The sequence below is a fragment of the Brachionichthys hirsutus genome, chromosome 17 (genome assembly GCF_040956055.1).
Source record: "Brachionichthys hirsutus isolate HB-005 chromosome 17, CSIRO-AGI_Bhir_v1, whole genome shotgun sequence".
Taxonomy (NCBI): domain Eukaryota; kingdom Metazoa; phylum Chordata; class Actinopteri; order Lophiiformes; family Brachionichthyidae; genus Brachionichthys; species Brachionichthys hirsutus.
In genome coordinates, this window is record NC_090913.1 from 10007038 (window position 1) to 10020506 (window position 13469).

At 45.0% G+C, this 13469-nt stretch overlaps 1 protein-coding gene across 1 annotated transcript in view; it reads left to right on the forward strand.

The window, feature by feature from the left end:
- The window catches only part of arhgap10 (Rho GTPase activating protein 10), a 29880-nt gene extending 17225 nt beyond the window's left edge, over positions 1 to 12655 (forward strand). The window contains exons 18-23 of the mRNA XM_068750674.1: positions 478 to 637; positions 2589 to 2730; positions 4715 to 4880; positions 9087 to 9188; positions 10536 to 10627; positions 11279 to 12655. Of these exons, the coding sequence (XP_068606775.1) occupies positions 478 to 637; positions 2589 to 2730; positions 4715 to 4880; positions 9087 to 9188; positions 10536 to 10627; positions 11279 to 11367 (751 nt within the window). The 3' untranslated portion in view covers positions 11368 to 12655. The remainder of the gene's footprint in view (positions 1 to 477; positions 638 to 2588; positions 2731 to 4714; positions 4881 to 9086; positions 9189 to 10535; positions 10628 to 11278) is intronic.
- The last annotated feature ends 814 nt before the right edge of the window (positions 12656 to 13469 follow it).

Consider the following 13469-nt stretch of genomic DNA (forward strand, 5'->3'; position numbering starts at 1 on the left):
TTTTGTCTTCAAAGGCATCCTTTGAAGCTATTTAAACTGTGTCTCTGCACATGCACTGCATAGCATCATATTTTGAGTGTGAAATCACTCCACCTGTCCGTATAACTTACCGGTAATCTTCGCATGGTTTTTTTTCCCACTTGTTTTGGTCTGCTAAGAAACTTTATGCATTTTTCAAACTTATCTAGAAAGCGTTTAATAAAATGGAAGTATTTTCAGTTCAAATCAATGCAGAACGCACGGGAAAAGCCTGTGGGGTAGATCCAGGGTGTTTCTAGGAAGTAGCCAAGCCGTGACTTAATTTCCTTGTTGGTCAATAACATTTCCTGTGGCAATAAATCGCATTAACAGATCAGAGATGAGCAGAGCATCAAGAATGAGGTTCTGTTTCTTACTAGATTAATCAGTCCTCATAATAATAATACTACATTCTATCAGTGAAGATAGAGTTAAAGTTAGAGTTGTTGTCTTCCTCAGTGTGGCAGCTCACTGTAAACAGAATCTGATGACTGTGGCCAACCTGGGCGTGGTGTTTGGCCCCACATTAATGAGGCCGCAGGAGGAGACTGTTGCTGCCATCATGGATCTGAAGTTCCAGAACATTGTGGTGGAGATCCTCATTGAGCACCATGAAAAGGTAAATGCTCAAGACATGCACACAGCGTGTTCACTACTGCACTGTTACCAGTATACCATAATACACCTTAAACTCAACACTGGGTATAAAGTCGGCTCGTAGCTCCAGGATCTCTTGCAAGTGCAGGAAAAAAATGTCTACTTTCTCTCTGTTTTGACTTTCTACTGTGCTGATTGATTAATTCTGTCAGATCGGCACGTTCTGTGTAATTGGGTTTCTGCTTGTCATCCAGATCGACTCTATATTTATTAAAGATTTTGTGCAGTTTAGGCAACACAAGGTGCAGTGATAGTCCCAGATGAAATATGAATCAGCTGAAATGACATCCTTTGCATTTACAAAGCTAGACGGTGTGTAATTACTTGATACTGAAGGATAATAAACGTGTAAGTGAACCAAGAGATGTTAAGATTTGGGTTGCTTTTTTTTCCCTTTTCATTTTCTCTTGGCACATACTGTTCCGTACCTGTGAACAGAATTTAATTTCAGTTGAATATTGCGTGTGGGTGCTGTTCTCTAGTCTATAGCTTCCGTTTAAGGTTGTTTAAATGTGCGTATATTTACTTGCCAGTCTTTCATAATGCGCTGAAAACTCAGATCCGTTGCTCAACCAATTAAAATTGTTTTTGATACATTTGCCGAATAAATTCATGAGTCTGTTAAAGAAAGTGAAAGAAACTATCTTAAACGAACAGAACAAGATGCCCTGTACGCTAGTATTAACTTTCAGAGGTGTGAGGCTGTTTAGGATGACAATTTTCAATCTGACCAATAGGAGGAGCCCCAGGTGCTCATACCTGAATTAAAAGCCGGATAATCCCTTCATTCTCTTGATTATTCTGCATATTTTTTATTTACATTTTATTTTTGCGAGGGCCCCTTTGCCTGCCTGAAAACATCTTTGTGTGGTTATGAGTTGTTTCCTTGCCTGCTCTCCATGTGATCGTGTAATCTCCTCGGAATGTCATTCATCTGTAACAATCCTCAAAGCCGGATAATTGCCCATGTCAAAAGAGAGAAAGTGTTGTAATTCATTTCCTAATCTGTGTCAAGTAGCACTCCGCTAGTTCCTGTCTCTGTGATTTTTAATTTTTTCCTCCGGCAACAATTAACGAAAGACGATTTGGGTAATGTTTCCAGACAAAAACGGATATCCAACACTGCCCACTCCACATGATAGAATCTATCGTGCTGGAATGCAGGAAGAGTATTCTGGAAAGTACAGCATGGTGGAGCAGGGGGAACGTTAAACAGACAGACAGGCATTAACATTGCTCACAGCTCGGTTCCGCTCCAGACTTTCTGATGCCCCCAGATACCAACAGTAGATTCTGTTTAACATTCACCTCCATCTGCAGAGAGGCAGGAGGGAGACTGTGAGCAGAAACTCTCAGCCATATCAGATTTCTCACTCTTTCTATCTGCCTTTCTCTTACTTCGAAACTTTCTCTCTCATGGCCCCTCCTCTGTGTGCCTCACTTTTTCTGCCACTTCCCCCCCCTTGCCTCCCTCCTCTCCTCGCCTGTGATCCTTTCAGAGACTCTGCTGAGACTTCCTCTCCTCTGCAGCCCTATTCCCTTTTAACTCCTCATCTGAAGTTGATATGTAAACACGGCCCAGTGTAAACAGGCTGCACCAGTTTGCCAGTCTGAAACCCTGTTTATTTCATTCACAACTTTTCAATTTCTTTAAGGAGAAATGTCATCTTAACCAGATAAATGGGAAGGATGAAATTGCTTTGCATGTGAAGCTGCTCTGTTTTGGCACAGAAAATCATTTCCCACGCAGGTTTTTAGGGTTTAATCACGGAGCTGCTCAGATTCTCCCAAGAGCTTCTGGCCTGGCTGCAAATGGCTGCTATGAAAAGCCCTTTCAAAAACCTCTTCACCAAGTTAAGAAAATGCTCCTCTCTCTGTATTTGCACTGTGACTTATTCATGTTGTGCATTCAGATCTTTGCGGATGCTCCGGAGTCCTGCCCCATTTCACCTGCTGCCCCGGCATTCTCTGCTCCCACAAGGATGTCCAAGAAGCAGAGTCGCCACAGTCGGCCCCTGGCTGTCTACAACCCACAAGCCCTGGACATTCAGAACGGTGAGAGGCACGCACGTGTGTAACCTGCATGTTTTCATACCGAACTGCGTTTGAGACGGAACCATATCATAAGATCATAAAGACTTCCACAAGGATACCCAGATGCCAGTTTATTTTGTCACGCATCAGTTATAGCGATGAGAAATAGCTGAATAACAGAAACACCCCTGTCTTAATTTAATCCTTCGTACAGTTGAATCAGCACCTGTCTTATGTGGGTAGAAAAATATTTATAGCCTTCATAAATACTGGAATATATTCAAGGTGCTTACGTTAGACGGTTCCTTTTTGGTTGCCGTGGCAAATGATCTTATTTAACCCTGATTCCTGCTGGGATCAAGATTCATTAGCTTGCTCGCTCATGTTTAGGCTGTCTGTTCCCCAGTAACTCCTCAGAACCAGAACAGTGTATTGCAGGTCTGGATATTGCTGCTGTACTTCATTTCTAATAGAATACTCTGACACATTTCACAATATCAAAATTTGTAGCTCCTTGCAGTTGGATATGACGCCTTGTCATTTTGATTTTTGACCAGCGGTTTGATGAATATTTATTTTCTAGATTTGATGTCGATCTGTGCTCAGTCCCTTCTTTTTAAATAATAATGTGGACAGATTAACATTATAAACTATTGTACATTTATTTTCTAAAAGGCTTTAATTTCCATTCAGCTGATGAAACGGGAGATGATTAGGATCCGCTCTTTTTCTTTAGACGAGGTGATCGTGACCCAAATAGTCCGTTTTCGTGTAATTCTGTCCTCCGGAATACAAAAGGAATCGGATGGCCTCGACTCATCTTTATGGGATGGTTTATCATCGGGGATGAAAGGCATACTACATTTATAAACTTTGTGCTGCCTCAGCATGTAGTGAGCAAGATGAACTGTAAGGGCGAGAAGGGGGGGGGGGGGGGGGGGGGGGGGCACAAGTCGCATGGCCTCCTGTGACACTGCTTGTGTCCGATACCTGACAGCGGATCATCAACAATAGGTCCTTTGTCATTCTCATTTCATAGATTGCTGTACTAAAATATTTCCTGCAAAATTTCCACTTTCTGTTTTCAAATGTGCTAAAAAGATGGCGCTCGTTATTATTTCCTCTCTGAACCATAAGGAGGAGAGCAAGGAATTCTCAAACCATCAAAATGGTAACAGATTGATCTTTCTTTCTTTTTTTTTTTTCAGCAACAGCTGTGAAGTCAAAGTGAGATGCAGACATGGATATTTCTAATCGCGTTAATGTGTAGATGTTCTGTATGCAACATTAAAGGACCGACACGCAGGTGTTTTCACTTCGTCTGTGAGCCAGTATAGATTGTGATTTCTTTTTTCATGCCTCCCTCGCCCTCTTATTGATCCTGTAATTACCCTTTGATCATTGCTCATTATCATAGTTCAGGCGGTTTGGTGATTTCACATAATTTACCCTCGAGAATATTTTACTGTTGCTGAGCTGTGATTAATCAAAATGGGAAAACATCTGTGTGGCTGTGCAGGGCCTGTAACTTCCACAGTGCATCGGATCATTGATGCTGCGGTTGCATGCCTGGTCAATGTGGAATGTATAAATACGTTATGACATTTGGTAGCGATTTGACTGTAAACACCATCGCTAAATCACTTCATTTTTAATTAAATATGGACTTTTGGTTTAAGGGCTTTGACAGGATGAAGAGATACTCCAAATATTCTACTTCTTTTTTCTTTTCTTTTTAACAATAACGGCTGCTTCTGTCATCTCCAAGAGAAATAACTTTACTTGGCAGTTAAATTAAAATGATAGACTTGGATGTCCCCAGTGTTTTCTTCCATTCCTCTACTGTGCTTTGATTGTTGACGTAGAATTCTCCTCTGTTCTGTGTTATATAATTCAGATGTTTTCTCAGGTAAGCTATCAGTAATTTATTTTTAACATTAACAAAACATACTATTTGCTTTGTAATTAACTATAATAATTAAGGCTTTCTTTTCCCCGTTGTAAGTGTCGGCAGCGACCGACGCTTCCAGCCTCAATGCAGATGAGACGTCAATGAGCAGCAACGAGTCGGTGTCGTCCCAGTCGTCGTCAGCCTCCACCTCAGAGGTGACTGCAGAGAGGTGTGACCACGCCCCACTCGGCACCAGCCTCAGCTCGGGAAGCAACTCCAAGTAAGCGGCCCAGGACCCTGATTAATACGCGCGGATGCGTAGAAGTAGAATAAACCTCTTTATCCTGACGGGAGTTGTTTTTGTTCGCCCTGTGTTGTTCGTAGTCGTTATTTTTGACATTCCACACACAAATATATGAATGAGTTAAACAAACAAGAACACATAGATGAGAATATATTGATGATTTTTCTTTCTTCCTTCACGTTGGTCAAATCCCAGGTCTTTGTCTCGTGTTGTTCCAGATGGAAAATGCTTTGCTTCTCCAAGGCTTTGCTTTTCTGTCCTCAGTCTCTCAAAGTCCTTGGTCCCCCCCCCCTTTGTTGTTTCCAGCCCATGGCTTGCCTTGAATGCTGATGTGCTCGATGACTTATTGGGTTATGCTGCAGATGTTAGACTCTCTGCTGTGTCATGTCTACAGATTCACCTTGAAATAGACATTCTCACATTCACTGTCTCAATCTCTCTCCCCCCCCCCCCCCCCCCCCCATCAACTGAAGTGAGTTATAAAATAACAGCATATCCTCCTCACAACTTTACAGAGGACAGCATGATTGCTACTTCACTTTGACCTCTGTGCGTGTACCAGCGTTTGTTGCCATGTTTGCGTGAATCATTTTCCGTCTTTGCGGTATTAGATAAGATTGCAAATGACTCATGTGACCCCTTTTTTTTTTTTTTTTTGTGCATTTCCACAAGCGAGGAGGAGGTCATAAATCTCAGCTCTTATTTGTTTGGGAGACAGGTGGCCGAGCGTCGGCTGTTTAAATCGTATTGGCATGGGGGAGATATTCATCTTGTTTACCCTTATAGCCACAGCTATAAGGGGTGTCCCTTTATGAAGACTTGCGCCATATGTCGCAGGGTGTCACCCTGGCTTTGCTCACTCGTAAATCGTAGCATGCAAGATGGTGGAGACCTGTTAGCGCAGCACCTCTCTGGCCTGGAAGCCAGTTTTTCCGACGTCAGTCTCGGCCTAAATGAGCGGCAGAGGGGGCAGTTGCTAGATTACTCCCAGGTTTGCGCTGATATGTGTTTCCTTCCCTGTGTTCATGAGTTCATCTGGGAAACGGCATCTGTCTCCTGAAGGGAAGCTACAGAAAAATGCATCTCGACTCGCGTTATCGTCGATGAACTCTTTGTGGACGGCGGCACAATTTAGCATCTCGGTCATTTTCAGCGTCTTCTCCTTGCATTACTGTTGCTCCATGCCCTAATAAGTATGTTACAGCTTCTTCTCCTCTGCCCTGCCCTCTAAGGAGCTTACATGCACACAGCTGTGGATCATATAGGGGGGGGGGCAGATAAGTGGTTATTTCCTGCCCACACATACTGGGACTCTGCATTTAGCTCGACTGCAAGTTTGATCACACTTTATACGAGAAATACTACAAGATCTCAACGCTGCCCTTCTTACTTGACACTTTTTCTCGTGCATCATGTAGTGCCAAATATGATAACGGAGACCTTTTACTGTTAAGCAACTGAATGTGTATATCAAGCAAGAGGTGGGACAGAATTCCTCTTTGGGAACATCAACGGTGAGCGTCCCAAATACTTACTGAGTGCTAAAAGAAACAGTGATGTAAGACAAGGGTAAACATGACCCTTTAATCCTCCGGCAAACATGTTACAGGAACCGAATTCAGAATGAGTGCATTTATAAAAAGCATCTTTGGAGGTCGTATCTTCACCAACACTCCTCGTTTTCTTCTCCCTTTTTAACCGAGCAACAGCGATGGAATCGTGGACCAGATGGGCCTCTCGTTGGAGAGCTACACACTTACTCATAGGCCTGAACTTTATCCTCTTTCTATTTTTTACACACTCACCATAAGAGATGTGCTGTATTCCCAGCTGGTTCCAAATCTGTGCATACAACAACGCTGACACCACTGCTGACCTCTGCAAAAGGAAATAGCCAGAGCGCTAAGCGGGAATGCGACTTAATCACATCTTCGAACGTAAAAGTGTGTAAATCTAAACTCGATGATGCCCCCCCCCCCCCCCCCTCACGTTCGGACGTGTTTTTCTAGAGGTACGACAGCGGATGGAGGAATGGGATGTACCACTCGGTTGATGAGGCAGTGTCTCAAAACCTGTGCAATGCACACCTTACTACCAAGAGCTGCTCCGCTATCAGAGGCGTAGTCCAAGGCAAACACGGATATGCCAAATGCTTGCAGGTCCCACAGGAGGAAGATGACTGTTCACAAATCCGGACTAACATTGAATAACACTTGGTTATCTCCTTGTAATGAGGCGGGTATCATGCCATAGCCTGCTGGAACCCCCCCCCCCCAAAGGCATAATTATTGTCAAACAAGCCTGTGGAGAGCTGACATGTCCTGCTGAAGGCCAGGAACCCCCCCCCCCCCCCCCCACCGGGAGGAGGAAGAGGAAGAGGAGGAGGTTAAGGATGTCATGTGTCAGTGGGACCATTGCAACTATTATAATTGACCGGAATTTTTTTCGTGTCAAAGCGAGCCCACAGCGGGACGGTCAAAGAAAGAAGCATCAGACGGTACCGTCCCCTCGTTCATCCCACCTGGGAAACAAATTCATTCCTTCATCAATGAGCGGCGGCAAGAAGCATCTAAACTATTTAAAAATGGGCGGGAAGAAGTTACCCCAGAAATTGAAGCATGCGCTCGCCTTTACTTCAATCACAATGCTTTAATTTGTGTGATGTATACACTGTATAACGTGTGTATTGTACTCGTACGTAAAAACACCATATACTTCCATATCTTACACACATTACCAACATCTGGAGAGGGATTTTCATGCGCGCCTCACACAGGCCACTGTGTGTGTGTGTGTGCGCGTCGACTTCCTATTTAATGTATTTAATCATGTTTACTGCAGGAGCTTAGCTCGGCCTGTGCATGATGGGTGAAAACAACGGATGAGCAATTCAAAGCTCGGTGCTATTTTTGTTGGAGAAACTGCAAATGATTTCCTTCGGTTTGGCTTTGCTATAATTGTGAAAGCAATTTTGGGATGAATCCACTTAACCTCTGGTTCATTTAACAAGTTTCTAGGGCAGTCGTGTGACATTCACTGCTTTCCCCACAGTTTATTCTATAATTATGTAGACACCTATTTGTTTTAAAGATCTGCACGGATCTGCATAATCCTCTCCCAGATAAAACAAGCAGTTATGATCTTAACTCTTCTTAGATATATATGCATGTGTGCGTACATTGTTTTGTGCAAAACCTACAAAGCTTCACCCGCAGGTGGGAGGAGCTATTGGTGCCCTTATGTGTCTCCATTCTCTTGGTTCTGACCCAAGTAGACAGCGGTTGTTGCCGGGCCCCAGGTTAATGAGTGTATTTGCTGCAGTGCAGCGCACTATCCCCCCCCCCCCCCCCCCATGCTGATGTGGAGCAGCTGTATACCACAGTGGCCTCACACTGCTGCAGAGCTATAAATCACCCACGGTCAGGCCAGGCCCAAACACAGCAGCCACCGCTGGGGATGGACAAGCACGCTGAGAGGGGAGGCAGAGGGGGGGGGGGGGTAATAAAAGATGAAGCCCAGGACCGTGCATTCACCTCCACCTATGGCCACATACGGTCCCCGAGCGTGTTCTCCCTGAAGGCCACCCCTCGCTTCTTTGCCTGCACCAGTGCCAACATGGCCGATGTTCACAGCATCCTCTCAACCTCCAGCCCTCCTCAAGCTGCTCACTCTAATTGCCTTTATTAACGTCTCTATGGGAGCGGCAGCTAGCAGCAATTTTCTCATTATGTGTTGTATTAGCACTGGCCCTGGGGCAGGCATGGAACACAGAGGGATGCCTTGCTTTGACTCCTGCGCCCCTCTGATCCACGCTGCCTTTGTCAGGACCCCCGGCCCCCCTTCCTGTATGTTGGCCATAGGCCTCGTCCTGATATCAGCCCAGCAAACACATGAAGCTTTAGTCTCTGTTTGGAAAGTCCTAGAATTGTTCTTTTGACTCTACAAGTTAAATATGTTTCTTCATCAAGTTGGACATTGCTTAATTCCTTTTCACAACGTAAAATGATCATTGGAGCCAAGTTTGCAGCGATTGTGGAGTTTCTCCTGATATCTGCTAGAAGTCGAATGGCAGAGGCTCTGGACTAACGGGAGGCTACTTTCTCACCGGCGTCTATGTAAACCGACTGAGTCTTCTTCTTTTGTTTCAGTCAGTAAAATACCAAATGATCTTTTTTCTGCCAGGTCCCCCACAGCTGGAGCCTTCTGGACCGGTTCTGGATCTCCGGTTGAGATCCTGCCCGCTGCCGCCGCAGCTGCCTCTGAAAAAGAAAAGCCAGAGGAGAGGTAAGACCAGGTTCCCTCTCTTTTTATGCTCCGCCTTTACTTCTGTTTCGTCGATCCCTTTCTGGCTGTCGTGTCCTTGTTAAATGTCAGCTTCCTTTCACTCCTTTAGCGTTCCCTCGCCGTCTCCGTCGCTGGTTTGCTTGTCTTATTGTGCTTGTTCACGGAATCCCTCAAACCGTTCCCTGCTGCCTTGAATGGTTAATGTATCCGACGTTCTCATGCAATCACCTGCCCTTTAATTCGGCGTGCCTCTGGGGGATTTTATTGCAACACGTCTCGGCTTTAGGGATAGCAACCTTACCTCCCCGACTCAGGTTAAACCACAGATTCACACGCAGGTATCTTAGTGAACTGGGGCGGGACCGAAATTCTGCCAATTACACTAATCCATTGCTCTTCTTCCTTTCGGGAATATTCAAATGATTATTCAGAGCTTTCAGGTGCTACAGAGGAAATTGTCATTCAATGGGCCGCCCATTAAAGTTATTTTCATATGAATACAAACATGACCATTTTCTTCAACGTGAAGTTGCACGAATGTTTCAAAAATCCTGAATCCCAGAACTCTGCTGAACATTGAATCGACAACTCTTTGACCACCGACTTTATTTTTTTCTTTCCCCTTCCTAGTTTGTATATCTTCTCGCTCCTCTCTCATCCTACATTGTTGCTGCTCTGCAGGAAGAATATGAATATTTAACAGGCGCGTCGCGTGTTGAAGGCGCTACATGGTAATGTCGCTGGCAGCCTGGATAACGCTTTGCTTATAGCGAGCACAACAACGTTTCTGTGCAAACAGTTTTTGTTTTCGGGAAATGCAATGGCATAAATACAACTTTTTTTTACTAGCCTCTACAGGGCGGTGAATATAGCTTCTTTCACAGCGCGCTGCACCATTAGACAGATTTAAATTTGGCTTCTGAGCTCACAAATGTGAATTTTTGAAAGCACAGTGGAGAGAAATGTCCTCTCGACCTCTCTTTGTGTGCAAACTTGCTTTTTGAGCACCCCCCCCCCCCCCGCCACATTTTAATTATCTCTGCATAGATGGTTGTCTGCTGGTGTGGACCAGCAGGGCGTGTGCTTTTTTCGGGCTGTACAAAAGCCTACTGCAAACATTGCTCCATCTCATTGTGTATGCGCACGCACATGATTTGACTCGATCGCTAGGCTGTCTAGACTGGAAACGGCTCCTCTCTTGGTGCTTTTGCTTATTTCCGAGCCCGGGCCATTTCTGTTGAATCAGGCTGGTGAGTGAATGAGCAAGCAAGGCCCAGGGCCCAGATTGAACTGTGCGATAATCCTCCCCAAAGCTCTGCCAGCCAACTGATTGCCTTCATTTTTCAGTGTCACCGGCAGGAAAGCCAAGGCAGTGTACCCATGTGAGGCTGAGCACGACTCTGAGCTCTCCTTCCAGGTCGGCGCAATATTCGATGCTGGTAAGTGTTATCGCCTCAACCAGTCGCTCACTCAGAAGTAGCCCTGGCATATTAGATTTGCAGGAAAACCGAACACCCAATCTGATCTTCAATCGAACAGAGATGGAGACCAGGAGTGGGAGAACAGAGATTTAGGGTGGGGGGGGGGGGGGGGGGAGCAAGCAGGAGACACAGATTTGCTCCTCTGGAAGAGGCTCAGCTGAGCTTTAATCGCTCTCAGAGGAAATGAGAATTTTGTAGTTCCAATTGTTTTGTTTTTTTGTCAGAGCATGCTTTATTGCGAGATGAAGACACAATAAAGGTGCTGTAGACTCTATTGATTCGATTCTGTCTTTTTGGGTTCAGTCGACACAGCAGAGCGATGACGCGTAGACTTGTGAATGCCGTGCTGCCCCCAAGACGAGGCGGACTGAGATATTTTACAGCCCATGCAGCTGTTGGTGCAACAGTTGGCGCTCTTTGTATTAAGCTGATGGTTAAATACTGGAAAAAACGGTTCCGGGTTCAGAACGTGCATCTGTCGAACTGCATCCGCTGAAAAAATGCACTTCCATGCAGAGGTGAGGTGTCCTCTGTCTGTCCACCGCCCTGTCTCCCCGGCGGTGGTGGTGTCCCAACGCTGACGCTGTGCCCCCCCCCCCCCATCCACAGTGACTCAGTCGAGAGAGCCGGGCTGGCTGGATGGCGAGCTGGACGGAAAGAGGGGCCTCATCCCTGAAAATTATGTGGAGATGCTGTAGCCCAGCGTGGAAATATTTAAACTGGAGGTCACCTGCACCACCTGGAAACATCTACAGAGACGAATGCGCCTCCGCTCTGGCATTCACAGCAGGTCTTTGTTCGTCCGAATCTCTGCGGCGTTGACGTGTTACTGGTGGACGACTTTTAAATTCACAGGTGCGTGTGCTCTGTTCGGCCGGCGAGTCGATCCGGTGCGTGGAGGAAGCTGCAAGCGCGCTTCTTCCCCTTTTTGAATTTGCTTTGGTTGAGTTTCATCATGATTTTGAGTGTTTTGTTATTATGGGTTTGCGCTTATATTCTGCTGTATGCAAAGTTGCTGTAGCCTCACTACATTCAGGTGAGTTCCGTAGCAGCGCCAGAGAATGAGTATCTGTTGAATGCCCCCGCACCCCCCACACCCAAAACCTTACACATGGTATCCATGAGCTCCCAAGTCACGCAAGATAACTCCAAAGATCAAAGAAGGACAGATTACTGTTTATTTAATGATGTTTTGCACCATATCCAGCAGCATTAGACAATCTCAATTTTTATTTTTTGACTTTGAATATTTCCTTACCCCGTTTCTGCCACGCATCAAACACGAGAAGACCCACAGTCAGCTTTCAGTATGTATGAGAGGGGGAAATGAGGCACATTATTATATTGTATTTAATTAGCACACTGATTGCATGACGTTTGACTTTCTTACACACTCAGTACTATTTTATTCTTGGTGCACTCCTTCGGGGAACCCAGGGAAACGCCTCTGGTGCCTTATCATCAGACCGAGTCAACAGAGGTACATTTCAATAGGTAATGATTGACACCAAGTATGTTTGTGTGATATCTTTTGGGTTTTTTTCATGAAATGTTGAACGTTGCTCAGTTTGCTCTGAGCAGAGAAGCCAGACACTCCCACAGTTTGAACTTTATTACTATTTTATCGACGCGGGTAGAAATCGGGTTTCAGTACATCCGTTAAGTGTTTGTTCAACTTATGACTGCCATGTTTTACACATCTGCTAAGAGATGGAATGTTTTAAAGTTTCATTTGGTTTGCTTTTAGCATGTCTGATTGCATTTCATCCTTCAGCTGTTCGAAAAGACATTTTAATTCATCCAAGAAGGGCTTTCCAGCAGCCGGTTTCCATTTGCAGCCATTTAAGACATTGATTTATGACATTTTTTTATACCTTTGGGTATTTTCTTGATCAATGTTCAACAAATAAAGATTGTTTTGTGCATAACTATATATAATGTATTCTTGCATTACAATAAATGTGATACATTTTCATTTTAAATCAACGAGATTGTTGTATATTTTTCTCTCGGGTCAAAATCAAATCGTACCTTTACACAAAAGGGAACGATACACACAAACAAACTGTAGAATAATGTGTTTCATCAATGGTAACTCTGCTGCTACGTGTAATTTTAGCCGTGGTGTCATTGACGGGTCTAAGAATGAGGGACGGTGAATCTCGGCTTCATTCTGCAGCGACACCGGTCCTGTAAAGGCACCTTCCCTTGTTGACCTACACTCAGCCATGTGACTTGAGGCTGCTTCTAAAAATAAATTCCCCCCCCAAATGTAATGTGAAAAAAAATAGGTGGTAATCTGCGAGGAAAGCGGCGTAATCCAACTCCAATTCCTGATCCATTAACAGCCGAGCCTCACGCATGTTAATTCTTCCACTAAATCTGTGTGATAGTTAAGGAATCGAGTGGCCTCCAAGACCTGGTGCTTTGGCTCCGGTTCAGTAATTAGCATCAGTCCCACCAGTGCATGTGGGCCGGTGCAACTATTAAAAAGTACAAACACATACTGCTGAATCACAGGCATCCGCCCCTTCCTGCCGCTCACTCTGCTTGGACTGTCGGAGCGCGTGCCATGTGGCTCCCCTCTTCCCATTTTCTTCTGCCCCACCTGTCCGTGTCTCAGAAGCGCCCCCACTCCCTCCTGCTTTCCGTCCTCTTCCCCTTCGCATTCCCATGAAGCTGGGGCGTATGACGCAGGAAGTTCAAAGTCTGAACGTGCACTACTTCAGCGTTCCAGCATCGCTGTGGATTTGGATGATAGTATAGGTTTTGAGTATCCGAGTCAAAATTCAGATGGATG